This window comes from Protomyctophum bolini (genome assembly GCF_963924005.1).
Source record: "Protomyctophum bolini genome assembly, chromosome: 13".
NCBI lineage: Eukaryota > Metazoa > Chordata > Actinopteri > Myctophiformes > Myctophidae > Protomyctophum > Protomyctophum bolini.
The window spans coordinates 29,961,127-29,978,056 of NC_137874.1; the positions used below are offsets into that span (position 1 = coordinate 29,961,127).

The window sequence follows — 16,930 nt, forward strand, 5'->3', positions numbered from 1 at the left end:
TGCGTAAGCTAAGAAAGTAACAGTGGAAATATCTATATAATGAAACTATACACTAAATTGAACAGCAATAGCCCAAAACAGAAGACATTATTTGTGTCATCCTGTGTGTTTCACTTCAGCTGTGTGTTTTCCTGTATTTTAAGTTTCGAGGTATCCTTTTTTCCCCGCTCAAATTTATTCAGATGTTTTTAGCCATGGCCCGCAGCTATGGGAATGCACAGTGCATGTGCATCAAAAGAGTCTAAGAACCCCCTCACACTCACTCTCCAGCTCAAGTATGGAGCCAGCTGCTCCCAGGAAATGCCTCTCGCAGAGCTAATGCCCTCTGTCAAAACAACTAGGTAGGAGGCTGGGTAGCCGTGACAGAATGTGCCAGACTAGCTTAATGTACCAATAAAACACATGGATATTGAAGTAGTACTGAGAAAATTGGGAAAGCTGCAAAAGGCGAAGTGAAGAGGGTCTATACTTTGAGTCAGCAGTCAACCAGGTGGATTGGGGCCATATTGCGATTCCACTGTGAAACTGAGTCAGCAGAGGACAGACCTACATTTTAGCATAAGGAAACCCTGTGGCCTCCTCGGTCTAATGGCCCCAGTGCTCCGTGCTGCCTTATGAATACTAAATTTGGATGGAGCCCTTGTAGACGTAGCAAATTTTACTGCATGCCTGATGCTGAATGCAGTAATGCTTCACAAAAGAATCACTTGTGTGATGTGAGGGGTGTCTTTGGGGCACGCACAAACATCACGTCACGGGGGCATGCTTAAAGAAAACATAAAAAGTCCATAGACTTGGCTGCCACATGACGTCACAGGGGGCATACAGTACTTAAAGGAAACATAAGTCTATAGACTTGGCTTCCACATGACACAGGGGCACACACAAAGCCAGGAGTTGGAGGGGATAGCGCCCCTAAAAACTCTTCAGGCATCAACAGTGACAATGGATGGTCTGCCTTTATAGCAGCTTGCTGGTTGAGAGACAGTAGTTAATTGTTTTGTACAATATTCAAATAAGCATTATCTGCACTAGAAAAGGACTGGATTTGAGCCACCCACACCTGATTGTACAAGCTGTGGCTCATGCATTATGCGCAAAGTGCACATTTGTACCAAATCAGAATCAGCTGTATTGTCAGGTTTACAGAAGATAAACTAAACAAAATATCTACATAATTACATGGTGCCTGAGATACACAGCAGTGAACATAGCAGCAGATGTATTCTGTGCATGATATACTTATGAACATTAGTTAAGGTGCAAAAAAGAAGCAAAAACTAAACACGGCGGAAAAGCTCAAATCCAAGTCACTTGTCCCTTGTATAATCCACCGATAGGTCTGAGATCAGCCTACACCGCCTGTTCTGCTGTTCTGCTCCAGAATCTGGTGGTACTATTGATAGTGCAATAGGACCCCTTTCCCGGCCGTGGTTGTTGTAGGTGGTTGAACAGCTTGTGACTTGGGTGGTTCTTGTCATTGATGATGTGCTGGACTTTGACTACACAAGGCTTTTTGTACAGTTCCTGGAGTGCGAGGACCTCAGCCTCCCCAGATGCGCTCTGCCGATCGCACTACTCCTTTGTACTCAATTCATCAAAACATTTAGAGACGTACAAATAGACACTTCTATGTAGTCAAAGAACAGAAAAATAATTTATCATAAAGGAGGTAAAAAGGGAAAAGAAACATATACAGTGAGGGGAAAAGGGGGTGGGCGGCGGGAGGGATTCAGATTTTACGCGGGCCAGTTTGGAATTGCAGTCCGATAGGTGCCCTTTGAGAGCGGTTTTGAAGGAGTCAAGGGATTCGAGTCAAGGGAGTCTTAATAATGACTGTTGGTAGGGTGTTCCACATTTTTTCGTTAACATTAAGGACGTATTTAGACAGGTACATGGGTATCTTGGTGGTGTATCGAATCTTGTGGACCAGACCCATTGCAAGATGCTGTACTCTGTTGTCGACCCTAAGCCATTCCAGCCTGTCAAAGTGGGCAAGGGTGAGGTGGGTTCGGGGGGTGAGGCCAAGTAGGAGCCTGACCAGTTTGTTTTGGGAAGTCTGGAGCCTAGTTTTAAGGGCCTTCATGAGAGCCATGGGAAATTCAAGCAATGCAACGTTGCAATATTCCCAAAGACTGTGTTTGGGAGTGTCATTATGCCTCAAATGGCCCCTCTTGTGACCTCACATGTTGAACAGACTAATCCAGTCTAGCAGAATTGAAACCAGAAGCCAAATTAAGAGGTGGTGCGCTGGGAGTGTTTCGGCGAGCGAAGTGAAGCCGAGCATGGCGACGGTAGTATAGCATCACCGCAGTTACACATGCACGCTGGAAGAGAGAGAGATCTCCCTCCGTAGAAGTCAAAAGGTGCCATCTGTGGCCTAGAAAGTGATTAATGAGACACCACGGGTCTCCAAGAGCATCAACGGTGCCACTGTTTTTAATACCGAACACCTGCCAAATGCATTTTACTGTCAGCCTAAATGAAAGGGCAGTGGGATTTTAGAGGCAGAGATAACGGGATGACAGTGCGGCACTGAGGCCAGGTTTACACAGCCCAGTAGATGCCACTGTCACAGCAACAGAGATGTGTTTTCGTCTGCATGGTTTAAGTAATTCTTTCTGAATCCAGTCCTCGTGTCGGTACCATCCTGTTGTGTTCATTTACATTTTCCCTTGTCTGACATTAGTCAGACACTTATCCTGGCACTTCACTCTTACGTGATCGTTCAAGGATTGCACAAATGTTGTCTGGGCATTTTGGACACTTTCTAGGCTGCTGTAAACACTGGATAAAAAGCATCATTTGAATGCCTGAAATTAGATGTAATCTAAGTTTCTAATCTCGCTGTAAATTCAATGCTATGAATGATGAACAACCTGGTTACACAACATGGCAGTTTCCTCCCCCAGGCATTTTTTTTAAATAACAAAAAAACAACGAACAACTTCTGTGGAAATAAGCAAGGCCTTGTGTGCTGATATGGGTTTTTAACTGTTTATGGAGTTCCCCCAACCTAGGTTTTTCACATGCATGTATTGTACATCCTTAAGTGGTGACAATAAACATCTTGAAAATTTCTCCTAATCAGTTTAGGTTAGTGTACCTCATCTTTCATTACCTTACAGTACTGTACCTCACCTCACATTCTCTAATCCTGTTTAATCTCATTTTATCTCATATCATCTCATCTCATTTGATCATATCTCATTACCTTTCTTCATATCATTGTAGCTCCTCTTATCTAATCTCCACCCCCACATTCTGCCACTTCAAGATAATGACAACGTGAAGCTAATTATTTTCAGCGGTTTTGTAAATTATTACCACTAGCCCTTACCCGTTGTGAAATACTTGCGGGGGGTACTGCGCCCTGTGGCAGCAGGAGGTACTGCGCCCTGGTGCGTTTTTGCATTTTTTATTCACTAATGAATTCATTATTAATTTATCATTTGTTAAATTATTATGGTCAATGCCTGTGTGAAAAGTGGGAGCGATTGGTGCAGGCAGTGAGGAGCTACGGCAGTTACAGTGACACACATTCAGACAATTATAGTATGTATGTATATAGTATGATGATGAAGCTAGGACCTATATGTTCATCTATTGTTAACATCCTTGGAAGACACTGAAAGATACTGTACATAACCAGTAACACATTACCAGAAAACTATTAAAGATGGAGTTCCGTTATTCTTTCCTACCTACCTGAATTTAAGCCTCACCCACACCTGTTGCTGTATGATAATGTGGGGGGGGGTTAGGGTTATGATGTCATTAAAATTGTGTTATTTCGATTGGGCTTTTTGACTCAAAGGCTTTCAGCTTTCAGGAAGAAACCAAAAATACACAGGCAAGACATATTTGAATATTATAACCACACCTGGGGGTCTATTAGAGTAATGTTAACTATAGACACAAATAGAAAAAGTACAAAAATTACGGCACTTCATCTTTAACGTATTCTACATACGCAAAGAAATGTCTCTGTTCTCTCTCAAAATAGCTCTCATGACAAAAAAAGGAATACAGAATCAGATGCATGGTATTACAGTACTTCTTTATGGTAAGCACACCTCATCTGAAGTTCAGCATTTAAAAAATATTTTTGAGTGGTGCAACCACTCCAAGGAACAGCAAGCAATGTCTGTGTGTCTGTGACTCTGTGTTCACCTATCTATGTGACGTTAATGAGTACCAGTATAATGAGTACCAGTAGGGGCGCTGTTTGCCAAAAACAGAGAGAGGGATATAGTACTGCATGCACTGTTGCCTGCTAATGATAGAGAGAGGGGGGGGGGGGGGAATTGCACCACTCAGTTCACACGGGTGTGATTTTTTATATATAATTTAGTAATTTACATAATATGCATTATGTAAAAGAAGGGTTTTTGTCAATGCAATACATTTTAGAAGTAGAACAGTACCTTTTTTCTCTCAACCATTTACAAATTTGCCTCATTTTACAGATTTTTGAGCAAGGGCACCACCACACACAAACACAAACAAGGGATTCTCTGCCACCCAGAGGGTTGGCTAGTGAAGCAGCTTTGACCTTTAAAATAATTGTTGACGGTCAATGAGGAGAGAAAGGAGAGAAAGACAGACAGAAACAGCAGGACTCTGTCAACAACAGTCATCCACATCAGGGAATCTGAGTTAGATTTGGCCACCCTGGGAGGACAATCCCAAATGAAGGAGAGAGCCTATAACCTTTCAACACAAGAAGTGACTTAGTGTCTCACAAGAAGTGTGATGCACTGACGGATGCATAAAACCAAAATGGGGTTACCTTTTGTACAGCTATGACAGCAATGGTACAATAACTGGTAAATAATATGTATGTGTGTGTGTGTGTGTGTGTGTGTGTGTGTATATATATATATATATATATATATATATATATATATAGTAGTCATATTCGGATATTGGGCCAACTGTTTCTATTATTCGGTATTTGGTTTCGGACAAGAATTTCCCATTCGGTGCATCCCTACTTCATTGTCTCACCAGTCCTGCAGCAGCCAAGAAACAGCAACCAATCAAGCTTTATTTATATAGCACATTTAAAACAATCATGATTGACCAAACGTGCTTTACACAATAAAATCTAGATTTTATACCTTCTCTTACTTTATCTTTAACTTTACCTTTATCTTTCACACAGCAGAGCCTGCACATTGTTTTGAGGGCCCTCCTATGTAACCTGACTGCGCCAGATTGCGGCAGTATTGAGTACACAAGTTCCCTCCTCCTGCCTGCATCTGGTCTCTCTCGAGCAGAAACGATTAACCCGAAGCAGCGGGACAAAAATCTAATATCTCCTTAATAATTTCGAGTTGTAGTCCTGTTATGTTTAAATTTGCCCTGTGGCACAGCTACAATACGTCACCAGTCTCACGTTTGATCCCGCCTCTGGCCGCATATCGCATCATCTCTGCCCGAAAGAGCCCATGTGGGAGCAGGAGGAGGAACTCACTGCTGCCACCAGCTGGCGGAGTCAGGTTACCTAATATCCAGCTTTAAGGTTTTGTGTAAACAAAAGTGAAGACGCAAATTGTGATTGGCCGGAAAGAGATGATAAGAGCGCCCCTCACTTCACACAGATGTGATTTTTTTAGATAGCGTAATATGTATAAATAAATAATAACCCTCCAATCTGTTACACACATGCTAGGTAATCTTATACATTTAAGAGATATACTGTAGTAGCGCTGCGTCCGTCCGTAATTATATCCAACTGAGACCAAGTGCTCTTTGGAGAGGGTTAACAAATGCTAGATTCTCTTATTGAAAGAAAGAAAACACCATAATAGCTGAATTTAGGAGCAAGTGTTGAAGCGTCAGGACTTATGGGACCTTCTAGCCTTTATAAAGTGCAAATTGTTTTCATCTTATTCTATGTTTTTGGGGTTTTTTTGTTTGATGTTTTTTTCCGAAAGAGGATATCTTTTAATACAGATCACACTTCACTGTTCTAATCTTACTCACTCTTGCTTTCTGTGTCTCTTTTCCCTTTTCTTTCACCTGCAGGATCAAGGAAAGATTGGTGTTATCTTCAATGTTGGAACAGATGATATCACCATCGATGAGCCTGCGGTCATAGTAAATGATGGCAAGTACCACGTTGTGCGCTTCACACGCAGTGGTGGCAACGCCACTCTCCAGGTGGACAACCAGCCAGTCATAGAGCGCTATCCACCAGGTAAGATCATAGGGAAGAACTATGTTCTAGATAGAGAGATGACGTCATGTTGGGGTGCGTGCGTACTATACTAGGTGTGTTTCTGAAAAAGCAGGGAGAAGAGAAAATAACTTTCTCATAAAGAGAGAACATCCTTGACAAGTCTGAGAGAGAGAGAGAGAGAGAGAGAGAGCGAGAGAAAATGTACAATGAGAAGTTAGGGTGACAGCCTTGAATAGTGAGAGGGACTTCCAGGTCTGCTCGTCACACAAGTCTCATAACTTTGGGGATAGTTTTGCAATGTACTTGTAAGAAGGTCATAATCGAAATGGAAATGTGCCTTTTGACAAATTGCAAGTCAACACTCTTTGTTTTCCACATACAGATCAATATTAATGCGAGACGTTTTATGAGCGGATATATTTCAAACTCTTTATGAAGCAGCCACAGGGACGTACAACACAAAACAACAAATAATTATCTTAAATGAAGAATAGAAAAAGATATTTAATGTTTATTTGCAACAGTGAGTTACATCAGCACCTTGGAAAGGTGGCAGTTAAGCTGAGAGTGTGTGTGTGTGTGTGTGTGTGTGTGTGTGTGTGTGTGTGTGTGTGTGTGTCGGTGGGTGTGTGTCGGTGGGTGTGTCGGTGGGTGGCTGTGTGCGTGCGTATCTCTGCAAATGTTTTGATTTCTTCTTTTCTTATTTATTTGTTGCAAAACATTTGCTGTGACATTGTGTATTTTTCCTGTAGACAGTCTTCCATTGACCCAGTTTTTTCAATGAGGAATATACATGCGGACAAAAAACATTAGGTTTTTCCGTCTCTATTCTATTTGTGAATTCAAATAGACAACTATAAAAATTTGATCATTGCTTTCTACGGTGTATTCATATTAAATTAAAACAACATTGATAATGTGCCAACTGGAATTTCTTTGGGACCAAAAAGTCTGTCTGTCTGTCTGTCTGTCTGTCTGTCTGTCTGTCTGTCTGTCTGTCTGTCTGTCTGTCTGTCTGTCTGTCTGTCTGTCTGTCTGTCTGTCTGTCTGTCTGTCTGTCTGTCTGTCTGTCTGTCGGTCGTACATCATACACTGGATGAGTAACTACTCCAGGTATTGCATAAGAGCAAAATGATTGCCATGTGCGATGCGAAGGTGCAGACTAGCCGACACCAACACAGGGCTAAATGGACAATAATGGACACGAAAAATACACAAATGTTAATGAAAACCTGTTGACTAATCACAGACACAACTCATTCCTCATCCACTTACTTAATTTATTCTTATCCACTTAAACCCTAAACTTCATTGACTGGGGTCTGCACTTGGTTCCTCCTTTTTCCCCTCCACACCAAATCTCTCCCAAAAATAGCCGATATCTAAAAGCTTCTTAACGCATTGCATTGTAAGCTTATAGATTGGCTATTTTCAAAGAATGTTTGCCTATTATGATATGACCAGAATAGGGTTTAGCCAATGAGAAAGCCAACTGGACTAGAGGACCAGAGCACTAGCTTGCACATCGATGATAGACTCAGCTGGTAAAAAATATCATTCCTTCTTTCAGAGACATTGGTATTAACATTGCTCTTTAGTGCTTCATCTGGCAAAACCAAGACTATGGTACATTGTTGAAAAGATTGTGTTAAACTTTAGAGATTATATGAATATCAGGACTATAATGGATAATACACATCTATTACCTCAACATGAAACACGTATGACTGAAGGGAGGGGGGGGGGGGGGGTTGAATTGTTTTGGACTTTGGTTGTGTTTGTCTCACCTTGTTCCCCTGTTTGTGAGTGACATCCATGTATGTCAGTATCTATCAAATCACATTATCGTTTTCATAAATATGTACTGTATGTTACTGTCCAGAACAATGAATCTTCCTGGTTGTTCATATAATGTTTTGAACTGCTTGCTATTTTTAATGCATGTGTGACTAAATCACAATAATCTGTAATCATCTATATTGTAATAATCTATTACTTGTTTTCTTCAATTAGTTGATTTTTGTATACATCTTTATGTGTTTTCTGAACACTTCAGCTTTGCTAAAAGACGTCGTAACTAGCCAATCACCACTAACTAGGCTAGAATTTTATAAATAGCCTAAACATTATCCTAATTAGTGTACTGCTGTTACAGTGCATACCTCTAACTAGATACTAAGTAAAGCACAAGTTTCTTTTTAACTCAGATCTGGGTTAAAATGTACAACTTGTTAAACCTGTTAATCTTGATAATCCTGTTTCTAACCTTGTGATCTTTCAACTTCCAGACTTTTAACCTATAACCTGTCTCTCCAAACTCTTCTGAAGGGCACTATGATAATGAACGACTGGCTATTGCTAGGCAAAGAATTCCATACAGACTTGGTCGAGTAGTTGACGAATGGCTACTCGATAAAGGTAATAAATAATTAATTAATTAATTAATCCATTAAATATTTCCTAAACCCTTACACCTGTCCCCCATGAGAGGTGCAGTGCCAGGAGACAAGGGTGACGAGGACCAAATCCTGTCAACCAAATAATACTCCAAATTTCACTATATCAATTTGGAGCTCATATTTAATGTAAATGTCAACAGAATCTGAAATAATGCGGTAAATACTATTAAAGTGAAATTTGTTAGCCCTCCCTTGTCATCCTTACCACTTGTGGAATGGCTGCACCTTTTCAGATATTTTAAACCTGTTAACTAAAACATATAATCCCTGACTAACCATCCAACCCTCTTAATAATACATGTATGTAATTAGATGCTGCAATTCCTCTTCTGTGGCTCATTTATGGTAAAATATGTAAAAATATAAAAATTCTGGCTAACATTATTACCATATATGAAACTAATACACAGTATATTTTAACTATGCTAACATGGCCTCATTAATCAATTAATCAATGGCCGATATTAACCCCAACCCCTATCAGGCTATTTATTGCTATAACTTCAGCTGTTCCCCTCCCTGAAATTTTATATCTTGTGCTGCCTGTACCCGGACAGCCATCTCCAGTTCCAATAGATGTTTCTTTGTTGTTGTTGAATAGTTTCACAGTGACTGGGAAGGGGATCAGGCACTGACAGACTGCTACAGCAGATCGCTGTCCTATTTGCAGCTATTAGCTATTCTAATAAGTATTCTCGTGAGACAGGCTGAATACTGCAATCCCCCACCTATGATATAATACTTCTTATCAGCAAAGCTGCTGACAACACTGGAGTCAGATTGCTGTAGCTGCAGCCAGGGAACAGAAACAATGGCGAGTCCATCTAGAATCATTTTAATGTGCCCGCCTAAGAAGGCCAAGTTGTCAGTCAAGTTCTTGAATTGACAAAGCTTCAGTCTGAAGCGCAGTAATTATGTAATTTCAAGTGTCCACAATGCTAAAAGACATGATATTAACCTACTGTATAATGTGAACAGACAATGTGCGATAGGCTGGAAGCCAGGTCCAGCCCTCAGGATGTTTCCTGCTGCTTTTTTTCTTTTAACCTTTGCCATCACAAGTTTCCCCAATATGAAAACCCTTTTTGTTTCTGGTGAAATTATGTAAATACTACAATTGACTAATAGCCATCAAGTATGATATTTGGCAGGGAGTATCCTGAAAATAGAGAAGATTTGCAAAATAATATTCTGTTGCTTGCTGCCATTCTATTTTTATGTATCTCCAAAAATACAAAACAATTACTGACACATTCTCATCAAAAATGATTATTTTCCAGCACTTGGGGGTCAATATCACTGCTTCACTTGTATGTTGGCGTATATCAATATTGTGATATGAGACTAGATATATCGTCTGAGATTTTACAGGATTCCATCATTTTGTGATGTGGCCTTTCCTTGTTGTAATCACTTAAGACTTATTTTGTACTAGTATTATTAGCATTTTTATTTATATTTTATATATATATATATATATATATATATATATATATATATATATATAAATATTTTAAAAAAATCTCCTAAATCAGCTGAAATGGATCGTATCGGTTGTGTGGTGAGCAGTTTATTGTTAATGGCTTGAATGTTCACCGACTTAACCACCGATTTACTGTACTATACTCAAGTTCTCCAGATAAGGTGGAAGAGATCCTCCTAAGTCTTGTCATCTCCTAAATCCTGTCAACGTAGAATTTCATTCTGGATTGATGTCAAAATAAATTCTACCTGCAACATTTTTTTCAAACCACGAAGAGTTTGATTTGAGGCTCATTATCTACCTCAAGAAAAATAAAGTGTCTTCTTTCTACACTATTATTCCAAATCATTCACAGTTGACATCATTTTTGACCTGGGAAATATGCTGATCAGTATCAACCAGATGGCTGAAGATTTGTTGAAGATATGTTCTTCACTTCAAATGTACTGTATGGACATTATTGTTAGATAACTTAGCTTACCACATCTGAAAGTAGTGACTGAAAATTAATTTCTTTCTGATTCGAGGTATAATTTCACTATATCCTACTGCAATTTTCAAGATTGAAAGGACATCTTGGGAAATTGAAGCTTATGAACTTTGGCAATGATATTCACTATAACGTGCTGGAAAATAATCATTCTTTATTGAGAATCTTCCAAGCGGACAGTCGTTATTCTATTTTTTTTTTTTTAATTTTTTTACCATTTTGGGGATGTTGTGGATGATATTTCTAAATAGAATTATATGGCTAGATATTTAGCTACTTTCTTTATTTCAGGATACTCCCTGCTAAATGTCATGACTATTTACGCAATTGTAGTAGGAAGGAAAGTAGGAAATAATAGTGGACAGAAGGTAGCAAAAAACATCCTGAGGGCTGGACCCGTCTCCTGGGCCATATTAGAAAAAGGTATTACATGCTGGTCCTTTCTCCCCAGCCAGCACATATACGTGAGTCCTACTCTACTACGTCTGCAGTCAACTCCAGACCACTACCGTGTCCTATTATAAACACTCAAATAGGCACCTAAATAATGTCTGTAAGGCGCTAGCCCGTCATTGTAACCTGTAACCTAAAGTCGTAAGTTGGAAACATGCATCAGTTACCACTGATATAAATAGTTTGTCTTTCAAATTAACCATTAGGTCAGCTAAAAACTAAATAAAAAGTAATTAAATTTGCCATACACAGAATCTCAGAGGCCCATCTGGGTTGAAGAATATACCGTTATTATTTATCCCACTCTCTCTCTCTCTTTATCGCTCTCTCATTCTCTTTTCCTCCTCTGTCTTTATTTCTGCCATTTTCCCCCTCTTTCGCCATCACCCCTCTCTCCTCTTTCTCTTCCTTCTTTCCCTCTCTCCCTCTTTCTTTCTCTCCCTCCCTCTTCCCGCTCTCCCTCTCTTTCTCTCCCTCCTTATTTCTTCCCCCTTGTTTCTCTCCCCCTCCCTTCTTTCTCTCCCTTTTTTCCCTCCCATCTTTTTCCATACCTCCCTCCCTATCCCCCTCCACTATTTTCCCACCCCTTCCTTCTCACTCTCTCTCCCAACCAATAGGGAGACAGCTGACCATCTTCAACAGTCAGGCGGCCATAAGGATCGGTGGTAGCGACAAAGGACGTCCTTTCCAGGGTCAGGTATCTGGACTCTACTACAATGGCCTGCAGGTTCTGAAGCTAGCAGCCGAGAACGACCCCAGCGTCCTGGCAGAGGGCAACCTCCGCCTGGTCGGAGACTCTCTGTCTGTGTTGACCACCGACACCACCTCTGCTACGCCGCTGGCCCCCTCTGACATGTCCACCACTATCATGGAGACCACCACCACCATGGCTACCACCACCACTCGACGTCAGCGCTCTCCCAGCCTGAGGGAGAGCATCTCAAAGGTCAGAGGGTGTATATTAATCTGACGGTGGCCATCAAAGTCATGGAGTGTGCACGCCTTGTTCGGGTTTTCCCTCTGACACAATGCTACACCAGGCGATTTCACTTTCACGGTGTTGCACACATTACACCAGAGGGGGCTGGATTGACAGTCAGATTACTTAGACCTCTGTGTACAGCACTGGTGCATACAGTACGCTGAAGGTATGAGCTACAGTATGAAGAGTTGAGTGCATCCAGGTTTTTATTTCGGTGCAACACTACTGTACATTGGGTGATTTCACTAATTAGTATTAATTAGTGTAAATGGGTTTCAGCCCAACATCAAAACTGCACCACTGATTTCACTAATTAGTTCCACCCTCTCTTATTAAGGGAGTAATTAACTGAACAGGTGTAGTGTTTCATTGAATCCCACTATTTTAAGACACCAGGGGTGATATAAAGGGTCTTCTATTATTCTTCATTCTGCCACAGATACAAATCATTGAACATTCAAGTTCCAGCATATTGCCATTTGTTCCTGACTGCCTTTTAGGCATATGCATGACTTACCTTACCTTTAAAAATGAGAGTTGCTTATTAAAAATCAAAGCTTTTCAAAAGTAAAGTAATTATTAGAATTGAGCTCTCTACTAAGGCTTCTTTATTGTTATTACAATCTCATTGAAATAGAGAGACTGTGTAATTCAATTCCCTTTGAAGGTGTGCTTTGTAGTTGTTGATGCAACAAAGTTGGTTGTCCTCGAGAAAGAGGTCCCTCGAGAAAGGAGCAGCCACTGCTCCTTTCTTTGTATAACCAAAACATCCATTGTAGCCACCATTGTAGTTTTGGTGATGCCTATTACTATTGTCATGATGAGTGACGTGCATGGAAACCAATCTTAGTCCTTATATAATCATGTGATTGCAATTTATGCCTCCTGGTGAAGATCTGCGATATAATTTGCAAATATGCCCTGTATGTACAATTACTACCCAGAGCCACGAAACGCTAGCCTAGTGTGATTGTGATTACCAGTTGTAGATTGTCCCTAGTGTCTACCCCCCCCCCCCCCCCCCCTCTCATACTCATTGTCTATTTCACTCCAGTTTTCTGTCATTCAATCTATATAGAACATACATGGTACATAGGTACCAAAAATAGGTAGGGGGTAGGTACAGTAGGTAGGTAGATGGTAGATTGATGGATACAAATTATTAACAGTAACACATTGTCCCGTCATTTCCTCTCCAGCCCCAGAACTCTGATGATATTTTAGTAGCGTCAGCCGAGTGCCCTAGCGACGATGAAGACCTGGAAGAGTGTGAACCAGGAACAGGTGAGTTGGACAGCTTTGTACCTGTCGGAGTGCTCTCTGCCAGTGGTCTTAACAAACCAGTTTAAAATGCAGTGTGCACATAAAAAATTGTATACTCTTACTTACATGTACACAAGATGTAACACTAACAGAATCTTGAACCTTGAAATAACGTCTGAAGCAAGTGATCTTTTTGAGTGCTAATTTTCTCTCTCTCAAACCAAGTGATTTTCACAGACACACGCATCTCTGCCATGTATAGTAGGCCTACTGTTATAATGACTTTTGTCAGTGCATGTTTCCTTCAACTGGGTAAATCCAGCTAACCTCATGAGCAGGTGCACTGTGATCAATGAATACACATGAGACATGAGAATAAAAGATATTTACTCCTTTCAAAAACCTTCAGGTAACATACCTCATGACACAGAACAGAATGCAATACTTGTCCTTGTCCTAATTGTTTTAGGAATATTCTGGATAATGAGTACATTGTTTCTCTCTGCTTTCGCAGAGACAATTGCTCATTAGTCCCAGCTAGAATTTCCTAACTCTGCTCTAATGTAGGCTTCCCCTACCTTCTCTTTTTCCCTTTCCAGGAGGGGAACTAGTGTTGCCCATAATAACAGTGGACTCCCTTGAGCCTCCGTCCATCGCCACCCATTACCCTGCTATTCCACCTCCTCCCACCCTCCTGTCACCCCTCGAGACCACCAAAGAGTCCCTGATCCTCCCGCCCCACCCTCCCTGTCCTCCAGACCAAGAAGACTGCGGTGACCCTGTGGAGGTATCGGCCTTCGGCTCCGGGGAAATGACGGAATCTGACGACGAGGACTTTTACAGCAACAACTCCCCCATGGTCACTGACAGGACAGTCCTTCCTCCACCCCCTGCCGCGGCCGCCGGTGAGGGTGGAGTCCAGAAACCCCGCCCCATACCTCCTTACACCCCTACAACCAACCCCGACCAGCTCCACATCCCAGCGGGCAAAATGAACACCCGTGACCAGGTGCTTCTGCCTCCCGCTGCCCCCCCATCCTCCCGAAACACGCCAGGACTAACGTACCCCCCCAATTTTCCCCATGTGCCCACAGCCGACCCGACCACCCCCGACGAGAAGGCCCATCCGGGTGCCGTGGAGGTGATCCGGGAGTCAAGCAGCACTACGGGCATGGTGGTGGGCATTGTGGCGGCGGCAGCGCTGTGCATCCTCATCCTGCTATATGCCATGTACAAGTACCGCAACCGTGATGAAGGCTCGTACCAGGCGGACCAGGGCAATGGCTTCGCCACTGGCTCCCCCACCGAGGGCAACGGGGCGGTGGTCAAAGACAAAGCGGTGACGGGTACGGCAACGGCCGCTGTAGCCAAGGCCGCCACAAAGGGCAAGAAGAACAAAGATAAGGAGTACTACGTCTGAGACTAGGCAATTAACAGGTCATTATTTCTTCATTCGGTGCCCCTTATTGACCAGGTCCACCTTCAAGATAAACCTCACTGGTTAAAACAAGAAAAACAAAAGGGAAGAGCGATGTTTTGACGGCTACATTTGATTTGAGTATTAATTGCTCTGCTCCTTTACAGGTAGAAGTGGTCAAAGGCTCTTCTGAAGTATGTCACCTGGGTTAAAACGTGTAACTTGGTCTGAATTCAGTTCACCCAATCTTTGCTGGCATACCATTTTTGTTTTTTGCGTTATGCACCAGTTCAGAAGAAGCATATCCCGTTTTGGTTTTGTATATAGCATGGATATGGTCCCAGTACAGAAATGCTGAGTAAGAACATCTGAACAGTTCTGTGTCAGTGTTTTTGCTCATAAAGATCTGTCTCACTTCTACATGTCCTCATTATGATAATATCATATAAGGCAGGACAAGCTCGATGTAGAATAGTGTAATATTTATGGTAGACAAGCACAGAGCAATTCACTAATTCTGACTACAACTAAAAGAAGGCCATAGCCCCCATTTACTTGGTTATTCATACTTGAATAGTTGTCCCTACAAATTCCATTTTATGCCATGCAGGTTTACAAATGTCCAGTCCTCTCGTATTACCCATGGCTATGGCTTTATGTTACTGGTACAATGTCATAAACCATATTTTTGACGCATGAAGTATAGCACTCTTAATGGAAAACACAGAATTTAAAATGGACTATAAAATTATACAGAGTTACTCTAGCCAATGAAACTTATATTTGGATGGATGAGAATGACAAATCTTTCTTTTAATTTTTCGGTGAGATATCACAGTCAATGTGCCATGCCGTTCAATGTAGGAATAATCTCAGCATCATTCATGCCACTCTTAGTGTGGGTGTTTCTCTGTAAAACATAATTTGTTTGTATGTACATAGAGGTTTAGCGGACCGAAGGAGTGTCAACGTGTATGTTCATTTCTGGGAGAATGCGGGGAAAGGGCGTGAAAAAGACATTACATGAAAGAGACTGCCCACCCATCACCACCTCAAACAGTTTCACTGTCAAAACGCTGCAGCCTGATCAGTGGATTTCTTGGGGGTGGAACAGGGGAATCACATTTGAGGACATTTCTCCTATTGCTCCATGGAAAGAGAGAACTTACCCCACCTCATGTCAGGAGGCAGTCTCTCTATCTCTCTCTCTTTCTTTACTTTTTCCTCCTCAAAATTGTCATGGGAAAAATGATTAAAGCACACAGAAAATTCTTAACATATCTTTAAGACATAGCTATTCCTTGTAAATCGGCCAAACACGTATTGTTTTTTCTACCAGTTACTAAAAAGACTATTCTGTGAGATGAATTATTGAAAGTTTGTGAATTGTATTGGTATTTCTCTGATATTTCGGTGTATATCTTGTTGCCACTCCTCTTAAAACATGACATTTATGTTGCCTTTTAAATCCAGAGAAAAAGCACACTTTCCTCTCGCAGCTGCAAATAGTTTTTGTTTTTCATGACAGCAGGCTCGATATTATGCAGAGACGACACAATGGAAGTGTGCATATGTTTTCTTTGTTCTGCCATCTTGTGCTAAAATCATGGCTCACTGGATCTGACATAAAGCTGATGTCTCTTGAAATATGTCTACATTTACTTAAACGATGTCTGTGATTTCCTGTTTTTTTATTTGTTTGTTTTATATAAAAGTGCCATTCAACATGGACTATTCAGAGTCTACTCCAGTCCTCACTCATTGCTATTGTAATATAGTGTTCCTGTGAAATGGATCTTAATATGTGTACAGATCATGGATAAAGAGGAAAATACACTTGATTATATACTTTGTACGCAACTGTGTTGTGCTGCTTCTTTATAGATTCAGTCCAAGGTTTACATTGTCATGTGACCAGCATATGTATTTGTCAAGCCCTTAATCACTGTTCCAGTCTCAACAGGCTTCAGAGACCCACATTCAACAAAGGAAAGGAAACAGCACCCCCTGTCATTAGACCCAATATTGGGCAAGCAAAAACAACAGCAGAAAAGGAAGAAACCATGGTGAAGGATCACAGGACAGGCAGGTGTGCAACAGGTGCAGAGTGTGAATCCAAAACAAACAAAAGCTCAAAACAATTAAATATCCATACTAGTGACTGCAATAGTAACAATTATACACGTGTAAGTAGCA

At 41.2% G+C, this 16,930-nt stretch overlaps 1 protein-coding gene across 1 annotated transcript in view; it reads left to right on the top strand.

The window, feature by feature from the left end:
• The window catches only part of nrxn2a (neurexin 2a), a 108,248-nt gene extending 92,624 nt beyond the window's left edge, over window positions 1–15,624 (top strand). The window contains exons 9-13 of the mRNA XM_080780676.1: window positions 6,034–6,205; window positions 8,516–8,605; window positions 11,690–12,018; window positions 13,260–13,338; window positions 14,412–15,624. Of these exons, the coding sequence (XP_080636802.1) occupies window positions 6,034–6,205; window positions 8,516–8,605; window positions 11,690–12,018; window positions 13,260–13,338; window positions 14,412–14,737 (996 nt within the window). The 3' untranslated portion in view covers window positions 14,738–15,624. The remainder of the gene's footprint in view (window positions 1–6,033; window positions 6,206–8,515; window positions 8,606–11,689; window positions 12,019–13,259; window positions 13,339–14,411) is intronic.
• The last annotated feature ends 1,306 nt before the right edge of the window (window positions 15,625–16,930 follow it).